The sequence below is a fragment of the Hypoxylon trugodes genome, assembly GCF_022578975.1.
Source record: "Hypoxylon trugodes strain CBS 135444 unplaced genomic scaffold F4822scaffold_1, whole genome shotgun sequence".
In the NCBI taxonomy this organism is placed as follows: Eukaryota; Fungi; Ascomycota; class Sordariomycetes; order Xylariales; family Hypoxylaceae; genus Hypoxylon; species Hypoxylon trugodes.
Window position 1 is genome coordinate 2,131,459 of NW_026250016.1, and position 12,424 is coordinate 2,143,882.

Here is a 12,424-nt window from a genome sequence, read left to right on the forward strand (position 1 = left end):
TATTGCTAGCAGCGCTGTCAGAATGAACACTAGGGAAGTAGGAAGACACCCAAAACTAACCCATAGTAACCAAGTCGCTCACGAGCCCCCATTCTCCCATAATACACATAGAGCACAATGGCGAAGCTGATGTGGTAATATGTTCAATAAGAAGAAAGGTGAATCACCAGTACAGATATCTACTTGAGTAATAGGGATCAACCTAGGAGACCTAATGGATGTCCTGAGTTAGACCCCGCGAACTGGAGTGCATGATGAGAGGAACAAGAAGCGATCTATGAGACAAACCCAAAGACTTCAGTTGGTCAAGCCTCAAACATTCACACGGCAATCGGAATCATCCCACTCAACCCTAATGGAATCTACGTGCGTACTAGATGCATGTTTGGACTAGATCCCACGTAATCCCGTGGGATTTAGTTTCTACAAGTGATGTATGGATCGCACTTAACAAGCACATCTTGAGTACATGTAGCTAGCCTCTTATCGGCATCAGAACCCTCTCACGCCACGCAAACTTGTACATTATTTCTGAGCCAAGAGCTGCCACGATTCTGCCTAGAATATGTATTAGTGACCAATGACCTATGTCTTCTAGGTCGTACATCTAGAAGTTGATATATAAACTAAATAAAAGAGTTAATATTAATAGCAACTTGTAAAAGTTGCAATAAGCTATCGTGGGATTCACATCTCTCAAATCCAATACCTGCTGACGTATACATTCATATGAGTATAAATGCATAGAACTTTCATCCCTTAATAATCACATTGGAAATGTGTATTTTATTCACATCTTCGATGTAAAAAGAGCGAAGATTAAATGATACCGCAATAGTTGGAGGTATATGTACGTTGAGAGGTTGCAAGTCAAGCAGATGCGGCCAAGACTAAATCAATTGGATAATGTACATCGAAGGAAAGTGGAGGGCATGCATGTAGGTGTACGTATAATACATATGTATATGTAACCAACGTCCAATATCAAATGTAGAATTGAATTTCATTAGTTGTAGGTACCTACATTGATGTAAGTAGGTATCTTGGTATCAACCTTAGGTTCGCCCACGCTTGGTCCTCAGCACGGAAGACTCCGATTATCTGCATCGAGTTTCGATCATGAGACTTGGATTCGGGCCAAACAAATATCGTCGAAAATACTCGAGTAGGCAATTGGATCTCTTTCTACAATGCCATGATTTTTTACGTATATGTTTTGGGTCGGTATAAATAAATAATAAATTGAAGGATAGGAATGCGTCAGTTGTTAGCTGCTGGAGAGGTGTAACAGAGCTTAATGTATTGCACGTAGCCCGAGGTATGTACATATGTAGCTAAAGTAATTGTACACTGACCACATGAAGAACCTTGGAAGTTTACTCTACACCATACATATCATGTAGGTCAGGGATTTACTCGAGAAACCCCTCTTTCTCTATCCGAACTTCCCATGATTCTCTGTGCGGGATAATTACTACATATGTACCTACTTACGTGTGCCTGAGATTCTATAGGTGTATTAAAGAACCGTTATTTAATTCCCCTATTTTTTATTAATTATCCAACTCTGTTAAGCTTGTCATTGATTAAATTGATGAGGTGCAATTACGTCACTAGTTACCTCATCAGCTACCTGATCTGAGTGGTCGCAATGACTTGGGCTAATATAAAAATTAGGTAAGAACTTGAGGAAGGTAAGGTAGATGTGCACAGATACATGGATTATCATACATATATGTATGTACTACATGTAGCTTGAGCTTGAAAGGTAACCAACCTTAGACGTACCTGCCTCATGTACCCAAACATTTTTATGTACAGTAGGAACGATAGACGTACGTAAGTGATAACCCGCAAAATACGGTTTCGCGGGTAATTGTACTGTACCTTCTTAACTTAGGTAGATTCACCGTGTACAAGGCTAATAGAGGCGCTAATGGTTATTTTATACGTGCCCACAGGTGTATATACTATCGCATTAGTACTAGCTCTAGGTAGCACTACCGACGCAAGAACGTGCTTGCTGCACCCGACTTTGTCCCAAATCGTCAACGACCAGTCGTAAAGTTCCATACCTCTGCCTTAGCTGCCTTTTTGCTTCCAATCTTGCCAATCCCACTCACCCTCCTCCTTCCCAGGCCCTCTCTGGTTCCTCCTCCCTCTCCACTCCCTCGTACCTTTTTATTCTCAATAAAGTCGTTTCGACTACAAGTTTCGACTTCTTCTTGACCAACCATCTTTCTCATTCACACAACCTCCTCTCCCAACCTCACCTCTATCAACCCTCTCTCTCCCTCCTCTCCGCCCATCATCCTCTCTCATTTCCTCTACACCCTTGTCACCTCTCTCAAATCTCTAACCTTTCTACCCTCACGTCTTCTTTGTTTTTACCTGGTTTTACTTCTTTAATTAGAAGAGAAACCTACCGCCTACCAAGTACTCCCGACCACATCTACCTCACACACCCATACACAAGAAAATTGGACTTTTCCTGATTTAGGATCGATTCCATCACCGCTTATCTAACCCTGGTCAAACGGTACCCTTACCTTACCTACCTTACCTACCTGGGCACCTAGACCAGGCCACCTTTTCGACCTACCTTGCCGAGACCCAGCCGCCCGCCAACGACTGCGGTCCCTGTTCTCCATCTTTTTAAGAAAAAAGTCCCCGTTTCTCGCGTGGAGTATGACAGCAAGACCCTAGGTAAAGAAACAAGCGAGGATCAATAAAAAAAAAAGAGGGAAAAAAGAAAAAAAAAATTATTCCCACCCCGCAGAAGTTATACCCCCCCGTTTTCCCATCCCGGCAGAACAGAGACGACTTCTTCTGAAAATATCCATCCTGCGAAGCACAGACACTGCAGCGGGAGGTCAGTCAATACAAGTAATGTATGTATGCAGTGCCCCGCCTATTCAAGCCCCAGTTTCGCATAATAACCTTACCTTCCCTTTCTTCCTAATGAATGCCTCTCTGCATTGGCTGTATTCCTATTTCTATTTTCTACAACCACATGCCGAAATCGTGCAGATGCAACAACCTCTGACGAGATAAGATCTGTTTGTCAATCTCGTTTCAGCCATTTTCTTGGCCCCCTTTCCCTCCTCTGAGCCTCACATCCTTTCCCTTACATGTCCAGTAACGGATTACTTCCCCGCAGCAGCGCCAGCTTATCAGAGCTAACTGCGTGCAGCCCGTCGTTTTGACGCCAGATCCGGAGCTTACCACACAACCCACCCACGCACCACTTTTCTACGTACACCCGCCCCCCCATTGAGCGTCAGCCAACAAGATCTTCTGCGCGCATAATTCTCTCCACGAACTCTAGTTCAATCAACCTGGGCCATATCGTCGAGTCAGACATAGCCCGCCTAGCAATACCACCCAAGCCAACCACCACCACTGTCGCGCGTATCCACTCACTCACTCATCGCAACAGTTACCAACATGTCTGTATCTCAAGAAACTCTCCCGCCGAACGGCAACGATTTACTGCCGTCAATGGACCAACTGAAGCTCGATGATAACGAGCCTCGCCTGGGTCCTGATGGCGAGCCTGCGCCGAAAACCGACGAAGAATACGCCGTCGCGCAATTGACATTGCGCGCTATTGTCTCCTCCAAAGAAGCCGGTGTCATCATTGGAAAGGGAGGCAAGAACGTCGCCGACTTGCGCGACGAGACAGGAGTAAAAGCCGGCGTAAGTAAGGTCGTACAAGGCGTGCACGATCGCGTCTTAACCATTTCGGGCGCATGCGAAGCGATATCTAGAGCCTATGCCATTGTCGCGAAGGCCCTGCTAGAGGGCGCTCCTGCGATGGGAATGGGAGGTGTCATCCAAAGTACCGGAACGCACCGTGAGACCCCTTCCTTCACTATTGATTCGCTACAACAGACTAATTCGCTTCACCTAACTCAAGAGATTAAACTACTCATATCGCACAACCAGATGGGTACTATCATCGGCCGACAAGGCCTCAAAATCAAACACATCCAAGACGTTTCGGGCGTGCGCATGGTGGCGCAAAAAGAAATGCTACCGCAATCGACAGAGAGAATCGTCGAGGTGCAGGGAACACCAGAAGGCATCCAGCGCGCCATCTGGGAAATTTGCAAATGCCTTGTCGACGACTGGGCGCGTGGCACTGGAACAGTGCTTTACAATCCTGTCGTCCGAACGGCACCTGGCGGTGCGGGGTCTCTTGGTAGTGCTCCTAGCACTGGTAGTGGGGCAGCTTACGGTTCCTCTAGCAGAGGTGATTACGGTGGCACCCGTGTGATGCGAACAGGAAACGGTGCCGACTTTAGCAATGGGGGCGTACGTCCGTATAATCGCCGATCGGATTCTGATGCAGCCACCCGTGGACCACCAACGCACGATGAGAATGGAGAAGAAATCCAAACCCAAAACATCAGCATTCCTGCAGACATGGTTGGATGCATCATCGGTCGCGCCGGCAGCAAGATTAGCGAAATTCGCAAATCTTCCGGCGCCCGCATTTCTATTGCCAAGGTATGATTAATCTAAAGTATCTCTCATGGAACTTTGCAAATTGATAACGTTGTATAGGCACCTCATGACGATACTGGCGAGCGAATGTTCACCATTATGGGAACTGCTAAGGCTAACGAATCTGCGCTCTTTCTTCTCTACGAGAACCTTGAGGCGGAGAAGATGCGCCGCAGCCAGGCGCAACCACCCGAGTAATCACCCTCAACTCGTTTCGATATGCATGGCCGTCATGGAGGGGCCAGGAATTGATACAATCTATCCGGAGTATTTCTAGTGTTGGGTCTGATTTGGCGACGTACCCTGCGTTTAAGGGGGCACTTCAGATTTAACTTGCCGCAAGGCTGACCTCCCTTGGTTTGGGCGGTTCCTACGATATGACATGACGATGATTTTTTCTCCTTGTTCAGGGGCAAACCTCTTTATTGCCCCGACGCTATTTCCCTTTCCTTAATATTTCCTGAACGAAACTAACATGTTATGGACACGTGGGTCCTCATATACATGATGCACGGCAGACTCCCGGCGGTTACTCGATACGTCAGCGTTGATATCCCTACCTAAGCTACGTCAATCCAGGCTGGGTACCGCGGGAGATCTCGAAGAGCTCTTATTCACTTGACACATCCGCCCCCATGCGTCAGCACTTGTTGTATCGACTTCCGCGAACATACAAGATATCGCCTACTCGCACGGCGTCCTTCCACGGGCCACACTTGCCCATAATCCAACATCCATCTCTCCATTTCTTACGCGATGCCGACCCTGCCTCTTGTCTACGGTGCCAAGACTACTCCCTCCTTTTACCACCTACTACCAACTACTCCCAAATACCCCTCGACTTTGTTTCACTTTCCTAACGTCAACGAATACCGAATCGAAAATCAACCACTGGGAGTCGCATACTTGAATCATTTGCGCATGATGACGTTGATGTTGCTTCGCTGAGAAAGCTGCCCGACAACTTCCGTAAACCTCGACTTCATTAGCTAGGTGCTTAGCAAGATAACATCGACGTCTCCTAAGAAGCAGAAATACAGTGGACTTTCTGTAGAATGAGAAATAAGGGTATGAGAACAACGATGATCAGACCTAACCGGGCTTATTCCAGACATTGAGAAGAAACATTGAACTGGCATTGCGTTTTAGTCACAGAACATTCCTTGAACTTCGTACGGGAGGAATGGATGCGATCTTCTGAGATGTCTAGATAAAGGAGTATCTAGCAGTAGAGGAAACTTGGCAAAATTCATGCGCATGGTCATAAACCATATTTTGTTACTTGTGATTGAATCTTTGTGACTCGAACGAATACCCACATATATGTATACCTGTAGGTATGTTTGTATCTTAATATGGCGTTGCGAACAGGTGATTCTGCGATGTACTCGGTGCCCCTCACATATGTAATTCGCGGCTTGCCTTGGACAAGATCGGGGATCCTGGATGGAGTTAGTAAGCAAACAGGGCGTCAATTTGATTTGTATTGATCGAGTTGGGGCTAACCATATTCAGTAGTTGAATTATACAGGGCTGTGACTGTCGGGGCGGGCCTCACCGCCCTAACTAGCTCCGACCGAAATGGTCAAGTGGCATTTTTCAACGTTCGAATTCTGCCATTACTGCAAGTTGCATCTCAGCAAAGTTAAAGTTTTGGACTAGCTGTCAAAGTGGTAAGTGGCCAATCTGTCATCAGCTGCAAGCTCGTTACTATCTTTCCATTACCACTTCCTTTTATACTCTTACACATTTCATTTCTGTGTCTTATAATAATTCTAAGCATTATGGGTCGTGTTTTATAGAAATCTTAAGATCTTACTAGCTAACTCGAGGGCTAGTTAATTCATTTTCCTTCCTTTCGTTTACCTCTTCTTCATCCGCTACTTATTTTCGCGAATTACTTAACATCTACCATGGCGCGAACTAAACAAGCAAAGCCCGTCGAGCGCCAGCCCTCGTCCGAATATATTACGCGCCAAATCTCGACGCCTTCGAGGAAGAAGGATGTTGCGGCGGTCCAGGCCAATGGAGCCGCTAGCAAATCGGCGGCGCATACGAAGAAGGATGCGGGTGTTACGCAGTTGGTGATTGCTGTCGCTGGTATCTATGGATCTTTGTACGTATAATCTACTTGTTTGCCGGGAGGACGCATAAGACAGGGTTTGTATGTACTAACCATCTACTTAATTTCACAGCCTTACCTGGGCCTATCTCCAAGAGAAACTTACCACGACACCTCACGGCGAACCGGGGGCGACCGAAGTCTTCAAATATCCTGTCTTCTTAAATACCATCCAATCGCTCTTCGCCGCGGCGACGGGCGCATTATATCTATACTTCAGCACGCCGAAAGGACAATCCGTACCGCCCGTTATCCCCTCGCGCCGAATCCTATCCCCGCTCCTCCTGGTCGCGCTCACGAGCTCTCTCGCTTCGCCTTTTGGCTATGCTAGTCTGGCGCATATCGATTACATCACCTTCCTCCTAGCCAAAAGTTGTAAATTACTCCCTGTAATGTTACTCCATGTTACCGTCTTCCGCCGTCGATACCCGTTATACAAGTACCTAGTCGTCGCGGCCGTAACGGCGGGTGTTGCGGTCTTCACACTTCACACTGGAAAAGGTGGGTCGAAGAAGAATAGCGTAACGGGAAATAGCACTTGGGGATTACTGCTCCTAGGGATCAATTTGCTATTCGACGGTCTCACGAATAGTACCCAAGACTACATCTTCGGCGCATTCCAACCGTACACGGGCCCGCAAATGATGTGCGCGAATAACCTCATGAGCACGGCCGTCACAGCTGCGTATCTAGTGCTGAGCCCTTGGCTCGTACACACGGGTATTGGCGAGTGGCTCGGTATGGACGTCGCAGGAAGCGCGGGCGAGCTCGAAGCTGCGCTCGGATTCATGGGACGCCACCCGAGTGTCTGGGCGGATGTGTTGGGATTCGCGGCTTGTGGTGCTGTTGGGCAGGTTTTTATCTGTGAGTTTCTTTGTTCCCTTACCCCTATTTTAAGCCGAAATATCCTACTAGTAAAACGGGCTAACAAATTGATAAGTCTACACACTATCTACATTTTCATCCGTGTTACTCGTAACAGTAACAGTAACGCGCAAGATGTTCACCATGATCCTATCAGTCGTGGCCTTCGGCCACCGTTTGACCAATATGCAGGTCCTAGGTGTGGGCCTGGTGTTTGGTGGTATCGGTGTTGAGGCTGCTATTGCTCGCCAGGAGAAATTGGCTAAGGAGGCGGCGAAGCGGGAGAAGAAGGGTCAATAAGTTATTGTCCTTTCTTGTTATACCCTTTTGACTCGTGCTGTTGGTCATTTTATGTTAGGTGAGGTACGTATATAAGTAGGTGGGATACAAAATGATGAATTGTATATAAATCTTTGAACTCGTCAACTTAGAGTTTTAAGCAGGTTAAATGCTTGAAAATGGAACGGGAAAGAAGAACTATGCTGAGTCAATCTGTTGGTTGCCGAGAATGTGAGCATAGCCTGCGCTAGACTGAGAGTAACCAGTGATTCTTATAAAAGTTGCCTTCGAGTTTCTCCAGGTAAAACATGCGGGCATTGTTATTAACCTAGATTCATTTTTGGTATCTCGTTCACGAAGTGAGGGAATCATAATTACAGTATTCAAACCTCTAATGTAGTAGCAGAAGGGTACAAGGCATCATTAATTTACAATCACAAATATCATAATAAGAAGCCCTAAGGTTTATAGTGAACCAGACGTGCAAGTCGCAACGTCCTATTTGCCATTTGTTATGATCGATTATATTTACATGCGTGGATCGCGAGACTCCCCTGTCTCGTCGAATCCGTAGAATTAATTACCCTGCTTTTCCCCCTTTGAATAAAAAAATAACTCCTATAAACGCCACTGCTTGCTTGTGCCTTGCTCAGTCGCGTATTTCGCGTTAATGAGCTTGGTGCTGATACCAATTCCGGTCATCATGTCGCATTGGTGAGAAATATGCCTCGTATCCTCGAAGCAAATAAATATGACAATAGGAAAGAGACTTAGTGACTCCGGTGATGGGTATGTTTCGTCACCCCTTTTGGATGCACTGGAAGTCAAGTTACAGTTGTATCCAAGACTTCTCAGCGAAAAAAGGTTGGTGCTTCGTATGTGCAATATGATCCTTGCCGTTGTCCAGTTCCTGATTCCAGATATACTCCCCAACTTACATACCGCCTAAATTTTGTCATATTCTAGGTACTTTTCTTACTCCCTGGGATGATCCCTTTAGAGTCCTTCTGCCTATCGCGAAAAACAAATAAATCGCAAATGTTCTCCAACCCTTTCGGTGGAGGCCTCGTTATTGGACCGTCCGGGTATTTGGTTCCGCCAATCCAGTGATGCCTTAAACCACATGGGCCGAGATAAAACAAATCGAAAAAACGAGAAAAAAACAATGGTGTAACGTTTGTAGACATATGAAATCCTGCTAGGTCATCTCAAGTGGAGATGTAGTAATAATAAGTAGGCTTTTAGATGTAATATTGCGTATGCCACATCACACCATGGGACTGTAATCGGTTCGAGATATCAAAGTACGTCATCGATGGATCGAACAATAGGGGTCTCGCCTTTAGTCGGCGGACTTCTCGGGTCGGCCATCTGAGTCGGTCGTCCGAATGGGAATAACGGATCTCTCGGGAACATAGACTGTCTCGGAGAGAAGAGTCCTTCGCTAGGAGTCGGAGGCTGCTCTACAAACTTCATCCCTGCCATTTCAGAGTAAGAATCATGTAGTGGGTTGTTCGTCATGGTTTCAGCTCTCGGCGACATCAGAGCGTCATCATCCTCTGGCAGAGCAGGGGCAACCGATACTGCCCTCTCTCTGCTGTGACCCTCATCATGCTGCTCCCTAAAGGAAGGCCCGAAATTGAGACTGGCAAACCCTAGGCTTTGTGCTCCATCGTCGAAGCGGCTAGCGCCAAATCCCGGCGAAGGGAGAGGTTTAAAGAATCCTGGGGACGGCGGCGGCTTGAAGAACGATGGTGAAGGTGGAGGGAGCGATGGCGACGGGCCCAATCGAATCGAAGGTGCTGGTTCGAAAAACTTGGGTGGCTCAAGTGAGTTGCCGAAGTTGAATCGTCCAGGCTTTCCGGGATCCTTTTCGTCTTCTTTCTCGGACCACGAGAAACTTGATGGAGCTGAAGACGGTCCTGGGGAGATCGAGTCTATGTTCGAAGTGGATTTTCCACGTGAATGACTGGGGAGACGCTCTATACTAGAGTCATTATCGGCACCCTCCTTCTCATTGGGCAACGGAGCAGTTAATGGTTCCTTGGGTTGCATATCGATAACGTTATTTGCTGAGAGCGTAAGCCGATGATGTTTCGCAGGGCTTTTCCCACTTCGCGGCCCTACAGCAGAGCGAGGAGAGAGCTTCTTCTTAGTAACCTCCTTTTGGAAATCTTGTAGACAATACATCAATCGCATATTTGGACTGATCCATCGGCTCTTCGATTGCGCTGCGTAGTAGGCGTCGTTGACAGTCAAGCCCGGATTTTGATATAAGCCGTATGCGATGATAAGACTAGCTGAACGACTTGCGCCCTGTTGACAGTGAACGAGAACCCTCTTTCCTTCCTTCGTGCGTTTCTCGATAGTCTCGCAAAGCATCATGAGGTCGGTTGCGATATCGGTATTATGATCCCATGGCATGTGGATGTACTCGGGTTCAAAAAGGTTGTTCGCCTTAGGGGTTGTAGGCGTTTCCACTCTATTTCCATCTTGGGGGAACTCAAAGGCCGTCGCAAAACTATCATTCGTCATAGCGGTGTCGGGTATCGGCGATTCGACTTGGAGAGTCTTAAGGTTCTCCGGTCGCTTGCCATTGCCGCAAGCTTGGAAGGGGTTAGTAACCTCACGAGCTACATTAATGACTACATCAAATCTGGAGGCTTCTTCTGCAGTAGGCTCCAAGTAGAGGTAGACATTATCTTCGTATATCGCGATGGGACCATCTGGATATCCAGGCGACTTCTGGTCCTCGTTGTTCTCGGGTTCGATGAAAGGCTCAAAATCCATCGCCGCGCGATTAGCAAGCTGGGTCTTGATAGGCGAATCCTCTTCAAGAATAGTGGTATCGTAATTTGGGCCGCTGCTTCCTAGGTTTGTCGGCCGTAATACTTCGGATAGCCCTGAAGTACCACGCTCGAAAACGGTGGGGAAAGTCATACCACCAGCTGGGCCAAAAGTCGCAGACTTCAATCCAGAAAGCATATGAGGGGAGGATGTCGAATGTTTTAAGGATCTTCGTTGTATAATCGGTGGAAGGCCAGGTGAGCTCGGAACTTCAAGGGTTGTCGGTCGAATATTGAGACCAGTCGAGTCAGTCTTAAGACTGAGTTGGCTAGGCTTTCGCTTCATCGCAGGAATCTTTGGTTTTATGAAAGAAGGCGACGAAGGTTCAGAGACTAGGTTGGAAGAGAGTGAGCTGACAAACGGCGGTTGTATCGACAAACCCTTCATGTTCCTTGCTCGTCTAGGGGAGGGAGACGTCATCGGTCTCTCCCGATTATTAGGGTCGTTCACTGTAAGATTATTCATCGTAGATGGTAGGCCGCCGAAATTGGTGGCTGGAAAGGAATTGAGAGGTATTAAGTTGACAGGTGAATCTGGAGAAGATGACGGCGACGGGTCAGAAAGTGAAGACGTGTCGGTTGTTAAAGTTGTCGTGGGAGATGAATCAGCGGATTCGGAATTTTGAGTGGAAGTGCTATCGTGGTGACGGTGCAAAGGATCCGTTGGTAAGGGCCGCAACGCGTGTTGTTGTGGTAACGTACCGGCGAGTGGCCCTGGTGCGCACGAAGACTCCATTTCCATTAATTTAGGGTCGACTACCGTTACTAATCCCCTCTCATCGATATTGTTGTCCGTCTCCGGATCGAATATGGACATAAAGGAGGGTATTTGATCCTCATACAATCGTCTGGCTGTAGCGGACGGCATATTTGACTATGCCCACAAAGCAAACTTCACAACCCAATTTTTGGCAACTCACGCTCACTTGTCTTATCCTTTCCTATGCCGAAAGGTAGAACCAAACCGTCGGGTCCTTATTCCCGTTGCGTCGCAATTTAAATCGATCGAAGGAGCGTAGGTAGGCAGTTCGCGCCAAACAGCTTCTTTAACAAACGGTGCCGTGATTCGACTGTTAAGATCTGTTCAGATGATGCTTTGTAATAGACAGCGCTGCTGTCCTTTTTTTCCCAACTCTTAAACTTGTATATCCTTCTCTCCTTCTCTTTCCGTCTTGTCACTACCAAGCTGATTGAGTCTGTTCGCCTGCGTATAATCTTCACTTATTCCAAGACAACAATCACACCCATCACTTCCTCCGAGGTAACTGGCGACCACTAAGCGCAACTGGTAGCTGCGTCGGAATTGAAATTGTAGGAATTATAGCAAGATAGACCGAGAAGGTAAAAGAGGACAATGAGCGGATAGTCTAAAAGATTACAATGTATTGCCAAAGAAGAAAAAAGAAAAAGTAGGCGGAGAAGGTAGGATTGTTTCCGGATTGTTTGTTTTCCAAGCAAATCGCCAGTCAGAATTGGAGGGCCATTAAGAGGTCAATACATTCTACCAACTACCCAGAGTACCGAGTAAATGTATAAAGATGTATAAGAGGTATGTAAGGAATTGGGTTGTTTGCGGGTGGCAGGTAGTAAGTAGGTAGGGTAGGCAGTGCGGGCGGTTGGGGAGTACAGGCCTCGATTGCTGCAATGTGCGATATGAAAGGAGGTTGAAGGAATCGTTAGGATAGGATTAAATCGCAAGATAACAGGCGGTTCGGAGAGAAGAGACACCTGTGTACTCTGTACTCTCGCGCGCGCAGAAGCAACGTCTCTCTGGAAACAACCAACAAGGGGTAGAGAAAAGGAC

The 12,424-nt window shown here is 47.0% G+C and overlaps 3 protein-coding genes across 3 annotated transcripts; 2 read left to right on the forward strand and 1 right to left on the reverse strand.

The window, feature by feature from the left end:
* Window positions 1–3,251: 3,251 nt before the first annotated feature.
* On the forward strand, window positions 3,252–4,926 carry F4822DRAFT_21909 (uncharacterized protein). The gene is made up of 2 exons (XM_051453964.1): window positions 3,252–4,512; window positions 4,570–4,926. Exons 1-2 carry the CDS (start codon window positions 3,448–3,450, stop codon window positions 4,705–4,707), a joined length of 1,203 nt encoding a protein of 400 aa, XP_051319486.1. The 5' UTR covers window positions 3,252–3,447; the 3' UTR covers window positions 4,708–4,926.
* A 1,261-nt stretch (window positions 4,927–6,187) lies between these two features.
* On the forward strand, window positions 6,188–8,213 carry F4822DRAFT_385558 (UAA transporter). Its single transcript, XM_051456642.1, has 3 exons — window positions 6,188–6,625; window positions 6,705–7,495; window positions 7,572–8,213. The coding sequence occupies exons 1-3, from the start codon at window positions 6,423–6,425 to the stop codon at window positions 7,793–7,795; spliced, it is 1,218 nt and encodes a 405-aa protein (XP_051319487.1). The 5' UTR covers window positions 6,188–6,422; the 3' UTR covers window positions 7,796–8,213.
* A 685-nt stretch (window positions 8,214–8,898) lies between these two features.
* Window positions 8,899–12,055, reverse strand: F4822DRAFT_22041 (dual specificity phosphatase). The gene has a single exon (XM_051453985.1). It carries the CDS (start codon window positions 11,486–11,488, stop codon window positions 9,074–9,076), a length of 2,415 nt encoding a protein of 804 aa, XP_051319488.1. The 5' UTR covers window positions 11,489–12,055; the 3' UTR covers window positions 8,899–9,073.
* Between the last annotated feature and the right edge of the window lie 369 nt (window positions 12,056–12,424).